The sequence below is a fragment of the Neltuma alba genome, unplaced genomic scaffold (genome assembly GCF_004799145.2).
Source record: "Neltuma alba isolate B1F8T4 unplaced genomic scaffold, ASM479914v2 tig00006061_pilon, whole genome shotgun sequence".
In the NCBI taxonomy this organism is placed as follows: domain Eukaryota; kingdom Viridiplantae; phylum Streptophyta; class Magnoliopsida; order Fabales; family Fabaceae; genus Neltuma; species Neltuma alba.
In genome coordinates, this window is record NW_021634335.1 from 36,705 (window position 1) to 58,388 (window position 21,684).

At 38.1% G+C, this 21,684-nt stretch overlaps 3 protein-coding genes and 1 pseudogene across 3 annotated transcripts; 2 read left to right on the forward strand and 2 right to left on the reverse strand.

The window, feature by feature from the left end:
- Positions 1 to 453: 453 nt before the first annotated feature.
- On the reverse strand, positions 454 to 4,179 carry LOC114749491 (putative UDP-glucuronate:xylan alpha-glucuronosyltransferase 4). The gene is made up of 2 exons (XM_028937982.1): positions 3,410 to 4,179; positions 454 to 1,616 (listed from the first exon to the last, which is right to left on the reverse strand). Exons 1-2 carry the CDS (start codon positions 4,161 to 4,163, stop codon positions 652 to 654), a joined length of 1,719 nt encoding a protein of 572 aa, XP_028793815.1. The 5' UTR covers positions 4,164 to 4,179; the 3' UTR covers positions 454 to 651.
- A 2,362-nt stretch (positions 4,180 to 6,541) lies between these two features.
- Positions 6,542 to 9,226, forward strand: LOC114749481 (protein YIPF1 homolog). Its single transcript, XM_028937975.1, has 6 exons — positions 6,542 to 6,670; positions 6,772 to 6,811; positions 7,174 to 7,254; positions 7,552 to 7,738; positions 8,410 to 8,677; positions 8,771 to 9,226. The coding sequence occupies exons 1-6, from the start codon at positions 6,614 to 6,616 to the stop codon at positions 8,975 to 8,977; spliced, it is 840 nt and encodes a 279-aa protein (XP_028793808.1). The 5' UTR covers positions 6,542 to 6,613; the 3' UTR covers positions 8,978 to 9,226.
- Positions 9,227 to 16,107: 6,881 nt separating this feature from the next.
- On the reverse strand, positions 16,108 to 17,447 carry LOC114749489 (F-box protein SKIP23-like). Its single transcript, XM_028937981.1, has 3 exons — positions 17,077 to 17,447; positions 16,557 to 16,901; positions 16,108 to 16,486 (listed from the first exon to the last, which is right to left on the reverse strand). The coding sequence occupies exons 1-3, from the start codon at positions 17,445 to 17,447 to the stop codon at positions 16,108 to 16,110; spliced, it is 1,095 nt and encodes a 364-aa protein (XP_028793814.1).
- A 3,462-nt stretch (positions 17,448 to 20,909) lies between these two features.
- Positions 20,910 to 21,681, forward strand: LOC114749490 (glucose and ribitol dehydrogenase-like; annotated as a pseudogene).
- Positions 21,682 to 21,684: the final 3 nt, after the last annotated feature.

The following is a 21,684-nucleotide window of genomic DNA, read 5'->3' on the forward strand; positions in this document are numbered from 1 at the left end:
AGATTTTTAGAGATGCATGCGGGGTTTGTCTATGAAACCGTTGTACTTGTTCCCGTGATTAGAAGATCACTAGACATACATCAATTATTAATTATTAATCAATTAAACTTCTAACAAATATTTGTATTTATGAATATTTTAAACTCCATGTAATCAAGAAAAATCAATATTAATTTATGGTAGATATCGTAATTGTGAAAAAATCGATTGTCATGCCTCTAATGCAATTCTGAATTGCTGATTATTTTTTTTGCCTTATTTATAAGTTATTTTTAGAAAAAATTAATGGTCCTTATATAAATTATTTTGCGCAAAAATGGACAATTAATTTTTTTTTTTATAAGGTAAGAGATTGCACGTGAAAGAGTTGGGTGCTTCTAAGTTGGAAGAGTAATTTGATATTTTTGTCGGAAAATATCAATGATTTTACTTCTGAAATTGACCGAATAAACATCTTGTGATAAATAATATACATATATATATCTCTCTCTCTCTAGGCAAAGGGGGAAAATTTTGACCGGAGCAGGATCAATAACTGGTCCAATGGAATTGGTACATACGATGGGCCTGAGGCAAAAACTAACGTCACTATATTAATTAATGAATAGGAAACGTCAAAAGCAGAAATAATCAAATATTGTAGCAGCGTCCTCATGCTACAAAATGCTTCCTTCTTGGATCCCTGATCTTAATCTTCCAACGGCCACCGGCCAAACTAGCATTCTTGGCTCTACCCCTCCACGTCATCAATCTCTGGTCCATCTTCTTGGTGAGCCCACAGTAAGATTGCAAGTCCTTGGGCATCTTTCCATAAACCTGCCACCACTTCCTGTGAGCCAAGTCACTCGCAAATATCTGGTGATCCTTCAAATCCCAATTACAATCATAATCTCTATAGCACAGCCATGGCTTCAAACCCAGATAATGTATGGCATAAACACCCTCTAGTTCTGTCTCCTTCTCTTCATACAAGTTCCCTCGACGCTCATGAAACTTCAAATGATTCAGCTTCGAAGGCAGCCTGTGCCACCACGTGAATATCTCGTTCAGAAATCCCTGGTCGCCTCCGTTGTACGATTCCACTTTGAATCTCTTCTGCATCAGATCTTCGAACATGCACTCGGACGGTTCGATTATCATCAACCCAGAATTGAACAGTGAAAAATCATTGGGTGCGGCCGAGAGTTGAGGGTGAAAAGAGAAGTCGTGGATGTTCTTCAAGAGTAAGAGATCAGAATCAATGAAAATGACTTTATCGTACTCCGTGAGCTTCCATAGTTGCAGCTTACTGTAATTCCATCGGTTATATGAATTCTTCCTGGCGAAGGGGCTGAGGATGCGTTCGATGCGTTTGATCTTCCAGCCAGCGGCTTGGAGGCCTCTTGTGGATTTGGGGCCGATTGATTTATCAGCAAGGAGGATTAAGTCTGCGTTGGCCCTAAGGGGGTGGTTTTTAAGGGTGAGAAGGACGCTTTGGGCTAAAGCTATGGCGCCACAAACATAAGCTTCCGAGGAGTGAAGCACTGTGGCATAGGCTACTCTCGGGGCCCGTATCGTAGAATTATTGCTTTTCAGTGGGGCTGATTGGGACATGTAAGGCCTCCACGCCTCTTTACCTGCACCGGAATCATGCATACGTGATCAACAAACCTCACTATTTTTTTACCCAAAAAAAAAAACTCACTATTTGTACGCAAAAAAAAAAAAAAACCTCACTGTTGAATCTCTCTCTCTCTCTATATATGTATATATGTATATCTTTGAGTGAAGGAGAAGAATAAGACTTTTGGCCGGAAAAGAAGACGAATAAGCAGCTTCTTTTTTAAAAAAGAAAAAATCAAGTACTGGAATTCACACATTTATCTGTTGATTCGAAAACCATATGCAGATGTTTGAATTATACACGCAAAGTAAGTTGTAATATATAATTATACACCAGGAGTTCTGCGTTCTATTAATCATTACATGAATTCGAATAAGATACTACTACCGATCCTTAATATAAGACATCATTTGACTTTTATTCTGGTCCTAAATATAAAATTTATTTTTCATATTTATTCACTTTTTTTCAAATTAAATAGTTCTTCTAATAATAGTAGTTATAACCAATAAACTAAATTAGCAAAAATATTTTAGGAAAGACAACACGTATTTATAACAAACAACTAACTTAATTTATTTTCTTGATCTATTCAAATTAATTAACTAGTTCTTATATTTAAGAGTGGAGGTAGTATTATATATATATTGACAAAGATTATCGTATGATTTTCACCGGAAAAAAAATAAAAGAGTACTGCATAATTTGAAATTTGTTCCCTCTCGTCTTTTTTACAGAGCTTTTAGCATTCTCATGGAAAGTAGGAAGAGACTGTTAATTAGTATATTAATTTTGTATGAAAATAAAAGAAAATTTCAAACCCTTCCGTATATAAACCCATGCTTTATAAGGTAAAAACACGAACGTTAAAAAATGCCAAATCGGAAAACTCCTTATATGCCTTATTGTACTAACTATTCATCATAAAAATGCCTGCTAAAAAAGAATATAATCAAAGAATGCGTGATATGACCAAAAGGATGTCAATTGTGACCAGAGTTATTGTTTTGATGAGTTGCTTGACAAAATCATTAATCCTTAAATTTCTGAATACGGAGACGATTTCAGAGCAGCTAGCATCTCTCTCAACGCTGAGGCTGAGTATATGCACCTCAGAGGAAACCGATGAGTCGGATCTTCTCATAATTCTTCTTTCTCTTTTTTTTTCTCAGTATTTGATCTCCATCGTTGGATCAAATAATGAATGGTTTAGATTTCGTACTTTATAAAACTATCATTATAATATTACATAAACAGGAGAGAGAAGGTGGATATCTACTTATTAAAATATTAAATCTGAAGCATCTATTATTTGATCTGACGGTGAAGATAAGATTCTAAGAAGAAAATAAGAAAGAAGGATTATGAGAGGATGCAAATCTGAATTATATGTTGACCCTTCTCATCATCGTCAATCACGAATCAATGTTTTGCTTTTAATGTTAACAAATACTGTTGACCCAAAAAACCAACCCAGAAAACGGACGCGCGGCCGAGTGATGTGAAAAATATTAGTCGCCGCTGGTAATAAATATTATCCCTTCGCTGGCAATGCCATAATTATTGCATTACATATCTTAATTTATAATTTCAACGATGCCATCGATTTATCTGATTTAATATCATTGATAGCACCTAAAATATTCCGGTACAGCATCTGGTACCTCAGCCACCAATGATGAAGATACGACTTTATACCTTATAATTAACCCATAACACATAATCAATCATTCCACCGGCAAAGACGAAAGGGACAAAACTTGAGGAAAACGTGAACTCTAATAAAAAAGAGAAACAAGAGCGTACCTGTTTCTGCAGAATTGGAAGCAATCTGGCACGAACCAGGAGGCATAAGCGTTAGCTGCCTGAGCCTCCACAGATGGGGCTTATACACCCAATACTCGCCTTCATGCGTTACAAGATCATCGCACCTGAAAATCTCAATCATGGGCCCACATCTCCCAATGAACACAACAAACACCGTTTGATGAGAATCATCATTCAACCAACCACTCTCCACTGCCAGATTAGCCACCACCAAGTTTACTTGTAACCGAAACACGTCTCTGACTCCTTCCTTCTTCCTCCCACACGGAACCCTGGCCAACACCACGTTCAGATCCCGGCGAGTCTCTGGCATCGGCATTCTCGGGCACCGCGGCGGGCCCCGTTTCTGTTCCTCATCTATCCACTCGGGGAAAAAGTCTGCCCATTTCAAGTTCTCATCAACGTGGTCAAAACTGACAGGAACTGTCTCTACTGGCGGAGGCAGATGTTGTAATAGGCCAGCGTCGTGTTTTTGATCGATGTTAACGAGACCTACCTTAACGCTGTCGGTCTTAAGATGTTTTGCTACGAAATCGAACCAAGCCGGAGGTTCTGTGATTTCTTCTTGTTCTTCGTGACGAGGTAAGCGATGGGTGAATTGGGGAGGGGGGTATTTCTGGGGTTTGATTGAGAGGACAGAGAGAAGGAGGATGAGGGAGATGAGAAGAAGACAGATAAGAAAAGGTATTTGCATAGAAGAAGGATGAGCAGGTAAGGACTTAGAAGAAGCCATGTAAGAGTTGATGAACTAATTCCAACTGCAACTTCATCCGAGTGATGATGGGGTTGATATATGAAAAGAGGGTCTCTTTTTTCGTTTATAGGACGAGGATATGAATATTCAAAAGAAGGCTCTTATGATGCGATATTACGCATTCATACAAAATTACAATATTTTAATGAGTTTCCAAAAAGACGTTTTGCATGGCGTCACGTTGAAGGTCTACGCGCGCGCGCGTCAAGAATCGAGAATGGGATCCGCGAGTGAGGCGACACTTCCGCGGTTTCTTCTAGAGGAAGAGTGTTGCGGGAGAGAAAATAGATGGTAAGAAATGACGAAAACGCATTAGCCAAAAAATAAAAGTCAAGTATCATATCGTACCCATATAATACATATGCGCTCAGGCGAAACTTGTCTACTTGAGTATTACATAAACAGTCTTAGTCGGCGCCGTTTGAATTAACAAGTAATTTTACTATATAAATGTTAAATATGTAAGAACATAATGCTTTCTGGCAATAATAATAATAATAATAATAATACCATACTCTTGTATGCATTTTAACGAAGTAATGTGTATATTTGGATGACAAATTATTTTAATCAGTCTTAAAAGCCTGTTTGGATTGGTAAGTGAATTTGGATCCTACCTCATAAATAGGGGGGAGTTTTGTCTTGTAAAATACATAAGAGTTTTTTTTTTTTTTTTTTCAGTTTCCAAATTTGGCCTTAAAAGGATGAGATATTTGAAGTGATTTAATCAGAAGTCAAAACTTGAAAAAGGGGGGCCAAATCGACATTTTCGACAATAAAAGGGCGAATTATTGGCGAGGGGTTTAGGTTGCAAGAGATATTTTATTTGTTAATGTTGGATGAATATGTAATACCGATGCCTCACCTAATATACTAATTTAATCCACCGCAGCGTCGTCCGTGAAAACATAGGTTTGGCCAGGTGCGGCTGCGATTCGTCTGCCGAGCCAAACAGGGATCTAATAATATTATTCAATTTAGGTAGTTACAACTTACACAGATGTATAAAACGTGCAAGGATTATCGATTGGGCGAAATAGTTTTTTTTTGCAATCAGCCGTTGGACAATCATTAACATCACCGGCCGCTAGTGTATTTTCTGTCTTGAGAAGGGGTTCTAATAATATTGGAGGGAGTTTATATTTGCGTGTGAACGCGCAAATGAAGAATTATTTGGGAAAGGGACACTGGCTCTCAACCTTCGGTGAGAGAAGTCCAGCCAAACAACTGTCACAGCATTAAGAACAGTGAATCCATGATTTTCTTCTTCTTCTTCTTCTTTTTTGGGACCTGAATCCATTATTTTCTTCGCAGCTTCTTCCATAGTTGGATAGATATTTATTTTAATTGGTAATGCTGAAGAGATGAATAGTACGTCAGTGCTAAAAGATATGTAATGATGGGAAATAATTTTTTGTTGCTTGACAGGAAAGAAGGTCCTGTTTTGTAAAGATGCACGCAAAATAAAGAAGTGTGTTGAAAATGAAGTAAAGAAGTTATTTAGAACGGAAAAGAATGGTCAGGCAAAAAAAAAAGAAAAAGAAAAAGAAAGGAAAAGCATGGAAGAACTGAAAAACATGAACTCAGGTAAGCGAGGGCTTGACGTTTGCTGTTAAAGTTGCCAGGGAGACTGAAAAATACAATGATATTGAGGAGTCGATATTCAAATGCAAAAGAAGGGAAGGGAAAGTCGTGCTTTTGCATTAATAACAATAGCTCTAATGAAATAATGCGTTGCTTCTGGGTACTTGTTCTTCCTCTTCTTCTTTTTAACCAAATAAAATAAAATGCGCATTTCTTCTTCTTCTTTTTTATCAAATCTATATATCTGTTGTCTCCTCGTCCTTATGCAAATAATAAAATACTAATATTGCATATCTTCCCATCGTCCTATTAATTTCTATATATATATAATTAGAAAAAGGAAAAGGGAAGCGAGAATTCCCTGACCCATTCAATCTCTGTTGAATCATTGATGCTTAAATTAATTTTTCAGATTTCAATTTATTCCTGCAAACTCACATTATTTCCTCTTTCACTCCTTTTTTTTTTTTTTCGTTTGAGAATTTTCCCCCTTAGCCTTTCTTTTTTTTTTTGGGGGGGGTACATTCCCTCTTAGACTTATTTCCTCTAAAACGCACCTTACATTACCAGGCCCAGAGTTGTAAAACGGGGCCAGTGGGCCATTTCATAGATCGGCCCATTAAAGTCTCTTGCTCCTCACGGCTCATACTCCGAAGGTGAATGATGGAATACTAGCTTCAGCGCCCGCATAAAATGCTAAATCCCAAAGTAAAATATATAACAAGACGGATGACAAAGCCGTCGTTAAGACAAGAGAAAAACAAAATAAACGCGGGGATTGACGTAAGAACGATCCGGGGGAGCAGAAGGTAGAGGAGGAACGGGACGAAGCAAGATTTCCAAAGATGATGTCCGGAAACTATACGGCCATCGATAATCAAAAGGTTCCTGGATCCGTGCCTGTGAGTACATCTTCCATTTTATTACAATTTTTTTAATTTCCCAATTCCCGTGACTGTTTGGGTTCTAGATCTCACTCTGAAATCCGGGTTTAACATCGCAGGCAGTTCCAGATCAAGGGCATGTCTCCGTCAAGTTCGCAGGTACAACTGTTGCTCTCTTAAATTTCCCTCCCAATTTATACCTATTGGCTTTCCTTGCCGTGGAGGTGTCAGGGAGGCGTATATACCGGTTTACGTAGTCGGAATTCCTTGAAACTCCTGATCTCTGAATGGTGATGCCTAACTATCACCTACATTTCTGCAGTAATGTTAGAGTCATCATATCAGACTATTTTAGCAATACCTTAGCTAAAACCTAGTTAGTTAACCTTGCAAGACTAGCTCCTCTCGGGTTTGTTTCAATATCATGTTACTTGATTGGTATAGTCTTTGCTAGCCTTTAATTTTGATCTTCATCATTGGGATTTGATTTTATTACATCCGACAAAAAATTATTACTTCAGATTCAGATCTCCAGACATTTCCGCCGTCTGAAGCTCAAGGGAAGATAACTGGCGCGTCCAGGCCGCCTCGAGATGCTGATGGTATGTTCTAGTTTTAATTTTCCTGATTCTTTTGTTTCTATTTAATTATGATAAATGTTAATTTATAACTATTTGCAAGAACATTGTATACTTGAAAGAGTCCATGAAAATCCTGTTATTATCAATACCCAGTTGTTTCTCCATTTTTATTGAACAAACTATCAGCTGGTTAGTCATTGCGTTTAGCTGTTGCATCATCTTTCTTCTTCTTTCGATGATCCAAGCTTGAGCAGGTGTGAATGTGTCCAGATTGGCATTGTTTTGTGTAATGTTTTTTCTTTTGCTCTTTTTATGCAGATACATTTTCGAAACCTACATCTGGTTCTGAGGAAGCACAGCAGAGCGGTTGGTTTCGGACGTTCACTATTGCTGCTTACAAACCATATTTTGATGTTGACACTGTGGATGTTCTAGAGAGGATTAAAGACTCACTCTTTCCATTCAGAGGAACTTTCAATGAAAAAACTGCTAGCAGCCCTGATTTGTATGTCGATTGTTTCGCATCTCCTTTAATTTATTGATAAAAAATACTGGTGCTATAGTTTTGACCCTCTTTATTGATTACTTTTCTAGATTCAAGGCTTTGATTTTGCAGTGAACATAAATGTTATAATATCGTGTTATCAAAAGTCACATATAAGAAATGGATGGAAACCTATCGTACGTGCGTGCCATGATTCAGTTTTCTTTTTCCAGCTTTGTTCTAGATATGGGTGTGTTATTTACTGCTTTGCTTTTTGAGGTCTTATCTTTGTGTAGCGTTTTAGATCATGGGTACTTGCTTTTGAAGTATATTTCTGAAACAAGTGTTTTTAATAACATGTGATGAGTTGTATCACGAATAAAGACCTAGAGTTTCCTTTAATGACTGTGTCTTTTGCAATTTGTGTGATTGTTCTTGTGTTTTCCAGCATTGTTCTGTGGTCATTAGTTGAATAGATGACTTTGTGAACAGTAGACTTATCCATCTTACTACGGCCAGTCACATTTATTTATACCCTAAATGAGCCGGTGCTTTATTCAATAATGTGTAGCCTTTGTTTCATGCCTTAATATGATTGAAGCACTGGTCTCTGGCCTGATTCCTTAGGCTCTGTTTGGTTTATTCTTCTGATTAGTAGCTTGCAATTTTTATTTTGCTATAAATATTCACAGATATGGACCATTTTGGATATGCACCACATTAATATTTGTAGCAGCCTCAATTGGCACCTTTGTCACGTATGTGGCACACAAGCTGAAGAAGGAGCAATGGAATTATGACATAAACCTGGTGACTTGGTCCGCTGGTCTGTTTTATGGCTATGTCATTATCGTTCCTCTTTGTTTGTATGTGATCCTCAAATACTTCTCTGCACCAGCGGGACTTGTCCAACTCTTCTGTCTATATGGATACTCCCTGTTTGTCTTCATTCCGGCCCTGGTGAGTTGCTGCTCCTCAAACTTTCTCCGTTTTCTGAGATCGTACAAGCTATGTTATTTTCATCCTTAGCCCCTCCACTTTTGTTTCGTGCAGTGCATGTCAGTTGTGCCATTGGACATATTCAGATGGGTGATTGCAGGGGTGGCTGGGTTCATGTCAGCATCATTCGTGGCACTCAACCTTCGTGCCCATATCATGTCTGCAGGTGAAAGGTGGTTCTTCATAGTAGCTGGCATCTTTATATTGCAGCTTGCTCTTGCAGTTGTCCTAAAGTTTTACCTCTTCACAGTATCAGTTTGAGAGGAACTGGGGCGATTAAAGTAAAGATAAAGGAAAGAAAGAGAAATGTTTTTGCCGTTTTGATCTTCATTGATACTATGTAGTTGAAATCTAATTCACAGATCAAACCTCTCATGTATTCTTTCATTTGTGGCAAGATAAGGTATATATGTGCTCGGACGATTCTTGTTGCCTCTTTTATGAGGAATGACCATTATAGCAAATTTTAGTTGGATGGCCGTTAATAGACGGCGGCGCCCATCGTTGATAGACCTTCATGAAATGTTGCTAGTGCTGCTTTTGATTTTTTGTAAGAAAGAAGTAAACCACTAACCAGAGTTACTCCCCGGGGGAAAAAACGGTGGCTGAAGGCGGGAGGCCCGAAGGGCTGACCGAGTGGTAACACGAGACCAATTTTTGTGACTGACTATGCAAGTTTAAACTGAAAAACTATTACATCTGATTGGAAAATGAAAATACATTCTAGTTGGAAGGTGGTACTCAGACATTGCTAGATTGCCTACCTTGACTGTTGAGTAAATAACAATTCTCAGAGTCAAGTCCCAAAAAAGAAATGCAATTCAAATTTCATTCGGTCATTTATAAGCCAATTCTTGTTTTTATTTAATAGTTATTTTGGCATCCGTTGGTAACTTCAGGGAGCATAGTTAAGCAGATATTTTAGAGGAAAAAAATTTGTTTACATCTACTTTATCAAGTTCTTAAATCATATGTTTTTTTTTTCATTTTTGTAAATTTCATGAGTTTATAATTAAATATTATTAAATATTAATATTTTAAAAATGACATATTGTCATCATATGTAATAGGAGAACTCAACACAATGACTATAAAAAAATTAATGTAAGTATTGTTATATTGTATAAATGGCACCCATTAGATTTCGCTGTTTTACAAATCACAGACGACTGTTGTTACAAAACTAATAATAAGAATAGGGACCAAAACACACTGCTTCGTAGCAATAAATTAAATTGAATGAAGCTTCCCATCACAAGTCACCAGGTCAATTTATTTTAAGTAACATAGATCTGACGCGACTGCTTGAGCTAAGGTAGAGGTTCAGCAAATCCCAACGCTGTGACATTACAGAATGAAAAACCCGCCACAAGCTAGTCCAAAGGAAGAAACAAACTCCCCATTACGGAGGCATTACTAGAAAGCTAAGGCCAACAACACACAAGTTAAAATATGCCCTTTATTGTTGTTTCTCCCAAAGGCAAACAGCCTAGTTTTGTGAGATATTTATATCGTATTATACGAATATTATAAAATAATAATAATAAATCGAGTACTACTAGTCTTAGAAAACGTATTGGCAGGGTACCAATGACCTAAATGTCTTAAATCAAAATTATTTAATTTAAGATTTCGAAAAATTGCCTTATGAAATGATGTATTCATCAAATCATATTTCTTTAGTGAAAAATAACATTTTGTTTGGTCCAACTGCATTTTGTGGAAGATAAGTTTTCACATCAAATCGGAAAATTAGTTTTCCCGTCATAAAAGTTTCATTGGACCTCCGAAAAGCCGAAAACTGCACCGACAGATTATGGAGACGGTACCATTTTAGATTTGAAGCAAAAACACGTGAAGGAAGAGTCAAGTCTTGATCACGAAATTAGGTCAGTGTGATAGGCAAGGATTAGGTTGAAGGTTGGACTTATGAAGTCGTTTATTTGACTAATGTAGTGCCAATACCCAATGAATAAAGCTGACACTGGTTATAGTCCGCATTTCATCATCAATACGCACACTTAAGCTCTAAACCGTCCCTTAATATTTGTGAATTAACCATTAAAATCAACGATGTCAGCTGGTGGTTTCCGAAATGGTCAAACATGAACCGTGTTTTTCTGGGATATTGTCGGCTAAGGTTTGACGGTTCAGCTGTTAGTTTGGGAAAGTTACCAGGTGTAATATAACAATAATGTTGTTCAGTGATTCACTAAATTCAAATCGCCGTGCTGCTACTTGTATAAAATAAAATGAAAAATTAAAGATCAGATAGTTAGGGAGTGGATTAGGGCGTCTACTTCCTTGAAGACAGGGCTTCACGCTACGCTATAGTTATGCTCGTGTGCTTTTCTGAACATGAGCTCTGTTTCCACGAGAACAGTCTTGATTTTACTGTTAACTGATATATACTAATACGAGCTTGACTGCTCGTCATGATGAATAAGGCCACGGATTTAGAAATTAGAGTATGAGACGGGGGACAACTCCAAACCCCACATATTAAATACGCCTCAATCTGACCATCTAACAAACATTTCCAACCTCAAATACTTTAACTCTAGTCTCTGCCCCTTTCTCTTCCTCTTCCCCTCTCTCTCTCTCTCTTATGGTGTGTGTGTGTGTGTCATACCATCTCTGAGATTTCTGGTTTCCATCTCTGCGCCAAATAACGTGAAAGACGGAGGAAGGCTTATGTTTAAAGACGCAGGGAAGCCATGCGGGTTTGCGGGGGTCAAATGGAGTGTTTTTTTATTGATATTATTAACTCTTTCAGGTTTAAATCACAAGGTCTTGGAAGGTCGACACGTAAAAGAGGAATTGGAATATAGGCTCAAATTTCAAGCATGGAAGAGAAGCTTTAGCAGTGACAAAGATGGAAGCTCTTTCGCGAACGTTGAAAGAGAAGTGCCCTCTTCTCCTGATCCCTTACACAACAGGTAGTTGGCGGCTAGTTCTTCAACCTTCTGTAAGTCTGTAACAGCAGAAGTTGTATATGAAACTCTGCTTCGCATGGAGTGGAGCCAAAATTTGAGTAAGACTGCTTTTTTCTTTTAACCTTCAAGTTAGAAAGCACATATATGGCCTGAAAAACAAACACTCACAGAAGCACGATATATGGATATTAGTGCTCAGATCTCCCAGGAACTGGGGTTAAAAGGGTCGCTACTTGCTAGAGTAACCTGGTTGGTGACTGGTGAGGTTGACCTTTCTGTAGCTCAGGGAGACATACTTTGTCTTGTGAAGTACTATTTCTGTACCTGTTCGGTTTTTTTTCCTTTTTTTTTTTTGGTTATAAAAGTGACGAGCCTGTAAAATGTTGACAGCTTACGCCTTTGGTCCTATAGTAAAACTATTTTTTTTTTTTGAGTGAAATATAGTAAAACTATTTATCGTGACTATTACCTAATTTTATTTGCACATCTTGCTAACAAATTAATTTTTCACATTTAAGATTGGGAAAAAAAATTGAAATGCTCTACAATTGATGGCGACAGCTGTCAACTGAGGAAGATGGTGGATGATGCGAGAGAAGAGGATAGGAACTTTTGTGGTTATGGATTTGTTTAATGAATGCGTTTTCCCCAAAATTTAATTATATTAAGTTTTGAAGAGTTAATATTAAATATAAAAATCTGTTTTTAAGGGAGTTGGACCAATTTTTTAAGTAGTCCACGTAATCAAGCAATGTAATCAAATGAACTCATACTTGTTTAAGGCCATGGTGGATAAGCCCACATGGATTGAAACTAGCCGCATTTCTCTGGCTCTAATATCCGTCGGCCTCTATCTATTATTACTCGTCATTTTCGCTTAGGTCTCTTGACAAGTTAATACTATCATTGTGGTGGAGCCCGCTTCTCTCAACAGTTAGGTTTTTTATCTCATTCAATGAAGCGGGATATGTGAACAAAATACAAAATATGAGAAATATAATAATTAACAATGTTCTTTCATTTCAATTATTTATATATAAAAAATGAGTTGTTCAAAAAAGCATATCAACCTAATCTAAAAAAGAATCACTTACAGGTCTCAACTTAAACAATCAAAACACAAGCGAATTTTCTATATTTTATTTTATTTTACCGGAATTTTCTAAATTTTATGAACTACTAATAGATCTTAAAGAATTTAATATTCATAAGTTTGACTTATAAATTTAAAAGTTTCACTTGGAGACACTAAACAGTTAAATTTGACTTATAAATGGCTTCTCAGATGAATACGGGAAAAAAAATACGAAAATCAGGCAAACATTGCTTTGCGACCTGACCTTCAATGAAAATTCAAAAGCAAACACCAAAAGTCAATACAAGATATGTGAGCGCACAAAGTTAAAACATGATATAGCGCAACAGGCTGTAAGGAAGGCCAGCTTGCACGCATAAAGCTAAGTATAGAGCTTACGAGAATTAGAATAATTTATAAGTCTAAATTCAACATGCTCACATGTCAGGCATCCCCAAAAACACCATAGTATGCACAACCACAGCATCACATAATGAACAAACATCTTTGTTAATTTAAACAGAAACGGACGCGTCTGCCACAACAGTCACAACAGCTTGCTCACCTCTTCAATCCATTCAAGAAACAAATTAATTCTTAATTATTTCAAATGTTCGTGGAAAAGACAACATTAATACAATGATATCAGGCACACCCACACAGACTTGTAAGATTGCCAAATCAGGATGATAGCCCGCAAGAAATAAACGCACAGGATCGAAGTCGCTTTCTAGGAGGAATAAATCGCCAAGAGAACTCAGCAAGCACCTTAATGCAGCAACAAGTCTATTATTATAACCAGAACGAGACATTACCGAGGTAACTAGCGCAATATTCAATGACAAATCTACTGAAATAGTTAAGCCGGCCGGAGTCATCCGCGGCGTAAAATTTCCCGTTGTGGTAAACAACATCATTATAACGAGCGCCATGCCGGCCATTGCTTATTGGAATCCATTTCTCATCACCCTTTCTCCAGATAATCAACTGGCCAGAGAGAATCGCCATAACCGCAAAAGCAGCACCCGCAGAACACACAGCCACTTTCCTGGCGTGGACTTTAGGAAAATCGAAGTCAGATATTCGACTATTACCCACAAATTGAAGATCATAAACCTTAGTTATCTCAGAAACCCTATAATCAAGTAGATTCAATGTTGTAGAAGACGTGAAGACAGATTCTTAGATTGAAACCCAGAGAGAGGATCTGTGAGGCGAATCTTGCCAGGCTTCTTGGTCTCCTGAATGTTGATGAGCCAGCACTTGGTAGTTTTCCAACCATCTGAAATTTTCTTGAGGGGTTGAAGGCAGTAGACAGTGGAGTGAACCAAGTTGAAGTAACCACGAAGCCTGGGGATGAGGTTCGGGACCCACTGGGGGAGGGAAGCTTAATCGATGAAGAGGGAGAAGCGGACCTACCGGACGGCGGAGGCAGAACGGAGAGCCAGGAATGGCAAACGGCACAGAAGCAGAGACGATCGATTCGAGAACCAAGGCGATTTGCGATGTTAAGGAGCAAATCACTGCGAAGACCAGACCACGAAGGGAAGTGGGCATCCATGGAGAACACAAGTAAGGAGCGACCCGAAACAGAAAGGAACCAAGGCCGACTAGCGACCAAGTGCGTGCTCTTGTTGACGTTGCAGCACGGATTTGTATTGGGTGCTCATCACATCACCCATCTTAATAGGTATAAGATAAAAAATAAAGATAATCTCATAACTATTATTTTTTAAAAATATAATTTTTTCTATTTTAAAATAATTATTTAATAATATTAAATCTGAACCGTCCACATTAAATCTGGACGGTCCAGATTGCTCATCAGGTGATGAGCATTGGGTGCTCATCACCTGATGAGCACCAAATGGGAACCCGTTGCAGCACCAGCAGAAAGGCGGGAAATGCACATCGATCGAATTTATGACCCGTAAGGAAGCAAGTGGAGATAGGACTGGTAATATGAGTCCTATGATTGGTCAGTGACGGGTCAGATTAAAAAAGCTCCTTTGAAGATGTGTTGGTTTTTAGTTAACTCTAACCCATAAAAACAACTCGTTAACATTTTTTTACTTTTTAATTTTTTTATACAATGTTTAAAAATAATAATAAATTTTTTGTTTTTCTTAAAAGATTTGATTAAAAGCACTAAATAAATTATTAAGTTTTTTTAATTTTTTAGATAGGATATAATATATAATAATATAATTATAATAATTAAAAAATTTAAAAATGTAGGCTAGCTCACAACGGGTTGCGGGCCTAGTAGTGCGAGTTAAAAGGACTTGTTTACTAGCGGGTTGGCTTTTGGTCAACCCTAACATGCTATTTTTGGCGGGTTAGACCCGGGGTTCAACCAATATTATCAGTTTTAAGTGGAGACCAGGTTTTGATATTTATTAACCACCTACGTCTCCCAGAAAAAAAAAAAGGAAAATCAGTTATATTAAACACTTCTGCAGTTTGACATATAAGCTTTATTTTTTGAAGCGAAGTCTAATTCAAAATACTCTTCACATGTCATTTAATTTTAATTTTAGTGGGCTTTTTTAATGCTATTTTTTGTTGAGGATACGAACAAAGCTAAACAGACGGGGATAGTCATGTGAAGACTTTCCAGTTTCCAGTTTCAATTGAGCTAGAGATTAATGATGAGTAGTCCTTGGACAAGCCGGAAACAGCCGCCCATGGAGGAGGGAGCGTTGGAAACGAAACCATATCCCAGCCATGCGATGGGACCGCTCTGCTTATCCATTCCTACTAGGACCGCAATATATTGAAAATATGGACACCGTGGCAAGACGTCAGAAGTTCAACACAAAACAGCAATATTGTGCCTTTCCCGTGGCTTCATTCAATCCCAACCATACGAACATAGTGACCAAAATACAAGAATCAGGCAAATACCGTGCTTTGAAACCTAATTAAGCTTCACTAAAAAATGCAAGAGGTGAGAGTACAAAGTTAAAAACACGCATAAACCATAGAGATTAGGAGTACTCGATGAAGTTATAACTCTGAAATGATAACATACGTGCCATAAGAGTTCATCCCCCAAAACACCATCATAAAAGCAACAGTACCTACGGAACAACATACACGGTATGCGCAATATCACAAGAACAAATGTCTTCGTTAATCGTTAATTCAAACCAAAACGGACGCGTCTGCTGCCACCATGCAACCCATTCAGCGTCTTCCAAAATGCCAAACAATCACAAGAGCTTCCTCACCTCTGCAACCCATTCAAGAAACAAGTAGAGTATTAATCATTTCCAATATTCATGGAAAAGACAACATAAACAATTGGGTCAGACACACCCACGCAGACTCGTATAATTGCAAGTCTCAAATTCAAAGCGTTACAAAAGTGGAGCATCTTAGCAATAAACGTACCAACAGGACGGAGGCCAGAAAAGTCCAGAATAGATAGATACTCCGGAAAGCATCTTAGCAGAACGTTCCCCCATGTCAAACAATGCAGCAGCACCGCCCGGACAATGTTGACGAAGATCACCACACAAGAAGTCACGTTCGTTAAAGTAAATGCAATTCTTCTTGCATCCACGAAATTCTTGAGCTGAGACAGAGAAAGCGCAATCCTCACCAACAAATATAGCTCTATCTCCTAAGCTTTTCACCGGAACCCATTTGCGTTTATCCTCAATCAACTTATAAACATGAAAATAAGTGGGGAGAATATCCTTGTCGGAATCATAATCAAGACCCGCAAGAACTCTATGCTCAGAATCGAAGTGCCTATCTAGGAGGAATAAATCGTCAGGAGAACTCAGCAAGTACTTTTGGAGAGGAACATATCTATTAGAACCAGAACGAGGCATTTGCTGGGACAACTTGTGCAGTATTCAATGACACATCTATTGAAATAGTTAAGCCGTCGGTATCCACAGCATAAAATTTTCCATTGTGGTAAGCAACGTCATCATAACAAGTGCCGTCTCCGCCATCGCTTATACAAATCCACTTCTTATCACCCTTTCTCCAAATACTCAATTGGCCAGCAGTGTGAATGGCCATAACGGCAGAAGCAGGACACTCAGAACACACAGCTACTCTCATAGCGCGGACAGAAAAACTCTCAGGAAGGTCTAGTTCAGGTATTTTATTATTTCCCACAAATTGAAGATCATAAACCTTAGTTATCTCAGAAACCCTATAATCAAGTAGATTCAAGAGGTGTTTAGATGGAATTAAAATCATGATTTTAAAAGTATTTTTACAGTATACAAAATAAACATGTGAAGAAGTTTGTCTCATCTTACGAAAAAATACTCCAAACACCCCTCAATGTTTTATGAAAAGGTGGAAACAGATTCTTAGAATCAAACCAAGAGAGAGGATCCGTGAGGCAAAAGTTGCCAGGCTCTTTGGTCTCCTCAACCTTGATGAACCAGCACTCGGTAGTCTTCGAAGCGTCTGAAATTCTCTTGAGGGATTGAAGGCAGTAGACAGTGGAGTGAGTCAGGTTGAAGTAACCACGACGTATGGGATTCAGATGAAGGTTGGGACCCATTGGGAAGGGAAGCTTGAAAGGTGGAGAGGGAGAAGCGGACCCCCGGGACGGTGGAGGGAGAACAGAGCGCCATGGATAGCAAATGACACGGAAGCAGAGACGATCAATGCGAGAATCAAGGCGATTTGCCATGCTAAGGAGCAAGTCAGTGCGAAGGCCAGACCAGGAAGGGGAGTGAGCATCCATCGAAAGTACGAGAGAAAAAAGAAGGTAGACCCAGACAAAGAATGCCGCAGCGCGTCCTCTTTCTGTGTTGCAGCACAGGCAGGCAGAAAGGCGGGAGCGCACATCAATCGAATTTATAAGGAAGCAAGGGGTAACTGCCCACGTTTCGCGATATATTATAATATAATAATAACACTAACTTTTTATGTTATGAATAAGACTAACAAAGCTTAAGAAAAAAGGTGATAGTGAGGTCAAGACTTTCCAGTTCAATAGAATTACAGAGTAACGATGCGTAGACACGTAGTAGTCTTTTGACAGTGCCCGTGCCCATGAAAGGGCCAGCGTTGGAAGGGAAGCAAAATATGTCAGCAATTAATGCAATGGGACCGTTCCTTTTTACCAGACAGCCTCCTAAATATGTTAGGGTTTTATAGCATTTTCGTTCCATTACAAGACAGAAGAGTTTTTTGAGTTGTATTTACGGGGTATTTTTAAAAAAATTTATATAGATATCTAAATTTTATTTTTTATTTTTATTATATTGATTTTATTTATATAAAACATAATATATTAAATAGAAATAAAATTAAAAGTTTTTAAATTTTAAATGAAAATTAATAAAATTTAATTTTTTTATCTGTGTAAAACATATTAGAAGTGACTTATAAATAGGATTAGAAGAGTAACACTGTTGGCTATGCCGAATTAATAAAATTAAAAAAAATTACATTTTAAAACAGACTTAATGAATTAGCTTTCTTAGATAAAATTTTGTAAATAATAATATTGTGATGACTGATTTGAAAGGACTTTTCTTTTTCCTCTAACGTTTGGGGAAAAAATGTATTGCAAATTGTTAAAATTTACTCTATACAATTTACAAAAAATTAAATGATAAATCGTTCAAGTTAAATTTAAATATTACAATTTAAATTTATTTTATAAGTCGAGAATTATTTAAATTAAATTTCAACCATTTAAACTTAATGATAATTTTTATGTAAAATTATAATTTATAAAATGCTAAAACTTAAAACTTCGATCCAACGATAATAACGAAGAGAAAAGAAAGGATAGAAAAGAATGAGAGGAAGCTTCCCCTCGTAAACAGCGCAAATTTGCATCGATACAAGGCCAACCCAGAAAATGTCCCTCTTAAACTGTTACTAATTACTGGGACCGCGATCTTAAATCTTGGGAGAGATTTTTCTTTTTTCTTTTTTTTTTGCGTTGCTTTCTATTAAACAGTATTTAGTTTTTATTCCCAAAAAAAGGAATCTTGAGGGGAAAGATATTAATTGTTACTTCATCTAGTCCTTGGACCTGCTGAATCAATAAGGTGAAGAGTTAAAATTAATCGACAGTTGTATTTTTCCCCCCTAAAAGTGATGCTATTATTATTATATTCTCAAAAATTACCTTGATTGGGTTCTCTTTTTTTTGAATATTTTTAGATAAATTGACCGAAGTATCTTTTTGTGATACATTGCAATATAAATGCTACGTTGTAAGTTGAAATGAGTCTCATATAACGTTAAAGTACACTTAGCATCACATACTATTTTTTTTGGTATATCCAATATTCTAAAATAATTTTTAGTTCACCCAGTGTTCTAAAATAATTAAAACGATGCACTCATATCCCGGATTAATAGAAATGTCTTGTTTGACTGTTAACCCATGACCAAGCTCAAAGTTGACCCCCTCTCTATCTTCATTCTCAATCCGTTATACCAGAACCATGTTTATCGCGAACATGGTGGCAATAATCCCAGCTCGTAGATCATACTTTTCTGCAACTCCATCACTCAATCTTCCTCGTGTAATCCCCCCTCCCCCCGCTGACTCAAATCGATTCCATCCGCCCGTGTCGAATAACAACCCCTCTGACCAACAAAGCATGAGCGACGAGACGGGTTCCAACCAGAACGATGGTGTGAAGTAAGCGGTTAAATTAGTGTTGCAGTTTTCGACGTGGTGAGGAGGACCGAACTAAAGCCGAGGGGCGTTGCGATGAGCTTGATGATGTCATCAATGAGGACCAAGTCTGAGTCGAGGTAGATGGCTTTGCGATGTAGTTGAGAGGGCAGTCCATTGCAGAGTGTATGGAGGAGGAGATGAGACTGGAGACGGAGGTAGGATTGAAGGGGTAGATTCGAAAACAAAGGCAAGGGAAGGAAGTGGAGAGAGTGGTGGTTGAGGATGGAGAAGGAGGAAGGCCTGCAGGTGACAGAGATGAAATGGAAGTCAATGTTGCGGTATAAGAGGAGGAGCGTTGGAGTATGGAGAAGATGTAGTCATGGAATCTCGAAGGGTCAACTTCGGGAATGAGGAGAGAGAAAGGGGGTCAACATTGAGCTGACTCATGGGACTAATGGTCAAACAAAATGATTCTGTTGGCATGGAATATTGATATACCGTTTTAATTAGTTTATGATACTGGGTACACCAAAAATTATTTTAGGATATTAGACGCACCTAAAAAATAGTTCGGGGTATTGGGCATACTTTAACCTTTTTATATATAATACTAACTCGGGTATTTAATATAAGAATTAGTTGACTAATTTGAATATATTAAGAAAATAAGTTAAGCTAATTATTTATAATAATTAGGTGTTGAATTTTTTAAAATATTCTTGCCAAGTTAAAACTATCATTATTATAAATACTAGCCTGAAAAAAATAGATAAATATAGAGATAAAATTGTTTAGGATTTTATATCTAGAAATAAAACAAAAGTCAACATACGAGTGGAGGCAATCTAGAAAGAGCATATAATTGTTAGAAACTAGAAATATGTTACCGATCTCTGATTGCGAAGGGACTGTTATTGGTTTTCTTCGTCCTTTGTCATGCTTGTTAAGAAAGATTGAATTTCAAGGAAACGAAATTGAGATTTGAGAATGAGAACGAATCCGATCAGTTTTGTCTGGCATGTCATGAAAAAATAGCACTAACATCAAACAAAATTTAGGCGAAAAACACAATTATCACGAGAAACGGAAGTAACTCTTTTATTAGGAATCTGATGTAATTTCCGTATCATCAGGGCAGGTCAAACCGTCATGTCAGAGAAGGTTTCCAGATCGTGATTGGAGGGGACAAAGGCAACCATCTGACATTTAGCGGGTTCGGTGCAAAGTTGGTCGACACTACTCCTTTGGAGCGACGTCTCTTCTGCATGCGATCAAGGCGACACCTGGACGCCCTCCTTCCGCCACGTATCGCCACGTGGCATTTCTCAAATCCACTTCATAAGTCGTTCGATCGGCGGGGGCTTGCACTTGCAGTGGCATCCGCCCCACTCTTCACCTGCATTTACGTTTCCTCGCGCCTTTTCTCTTCTTCAAGATCTCTAGCTGTCAGAGTTCTTCTCCTTCCTTTCTCCGAAACCAGGTTGAAAACCCGCTTTCCTGCTGCATCTCTCCTCATCCCGGAAGATCCCCCCCTCTGTTCCCAAACGCCGGTGCGTCAGAATGGCTTCCGGTGGACAGAAATTCCCCCCACAAAAGCAAGAAACCCAGCCTGGAAAAGAACATGCCATGGAGCCTGTGCCTCAGTTCACAAGCCCCGATTACAAGCCATCTAACAAGCTTGAAGTATCTGTCTCTATGCATGCATATTTTTCTTGAGAATCGCAAATTTGTAGGAATTTCTCCTGGAGCAGGTAACGCTAATTGGTTATATATGTTGGTTCTCAGGGGAAGATAGCTCTGATTACCGGCGGTGACTCCGGGATAGGAAGAGCCGTGTGCAACTTGTTTTGCCTTAGAAGGAGCCACTGTGGCCTTCACGTATGTGAAGGGACAGGAGGACAAGGACGCAAAGGACACGCTTGAAATGATCAACAAAGCTAAGACTTCGGACGCCAAGGAGCCTATGGCCATTCCGGCTGACTTGGGTTACGATGAGAATTGCAAGAAAGTTGTGGACGACGTTGTGAACAGGCATGGCAGGATCGACATCTTGATCAACAATGCGGCGGAGCAGTACGAGGCCGGATCAGTGGAAGAAATCGATGAGAAGAGGCTGGAGAGGTGTTTTAGAATCAATATCTTCGCCTACTTCTTCATGGCCAGGTCATGTCACGTGGAATGTTATATATATATATATATATATATATATTATATCTAATTTCAGTTAATGTTCTGAAAGAATTGAATCGAGAATTTTTGGGTGTAGGCATGCGTTGAAGCACATGAGGAGGGAAGCTGTATCATCAACACCACATCAGTGACAGCGTACAAAGGA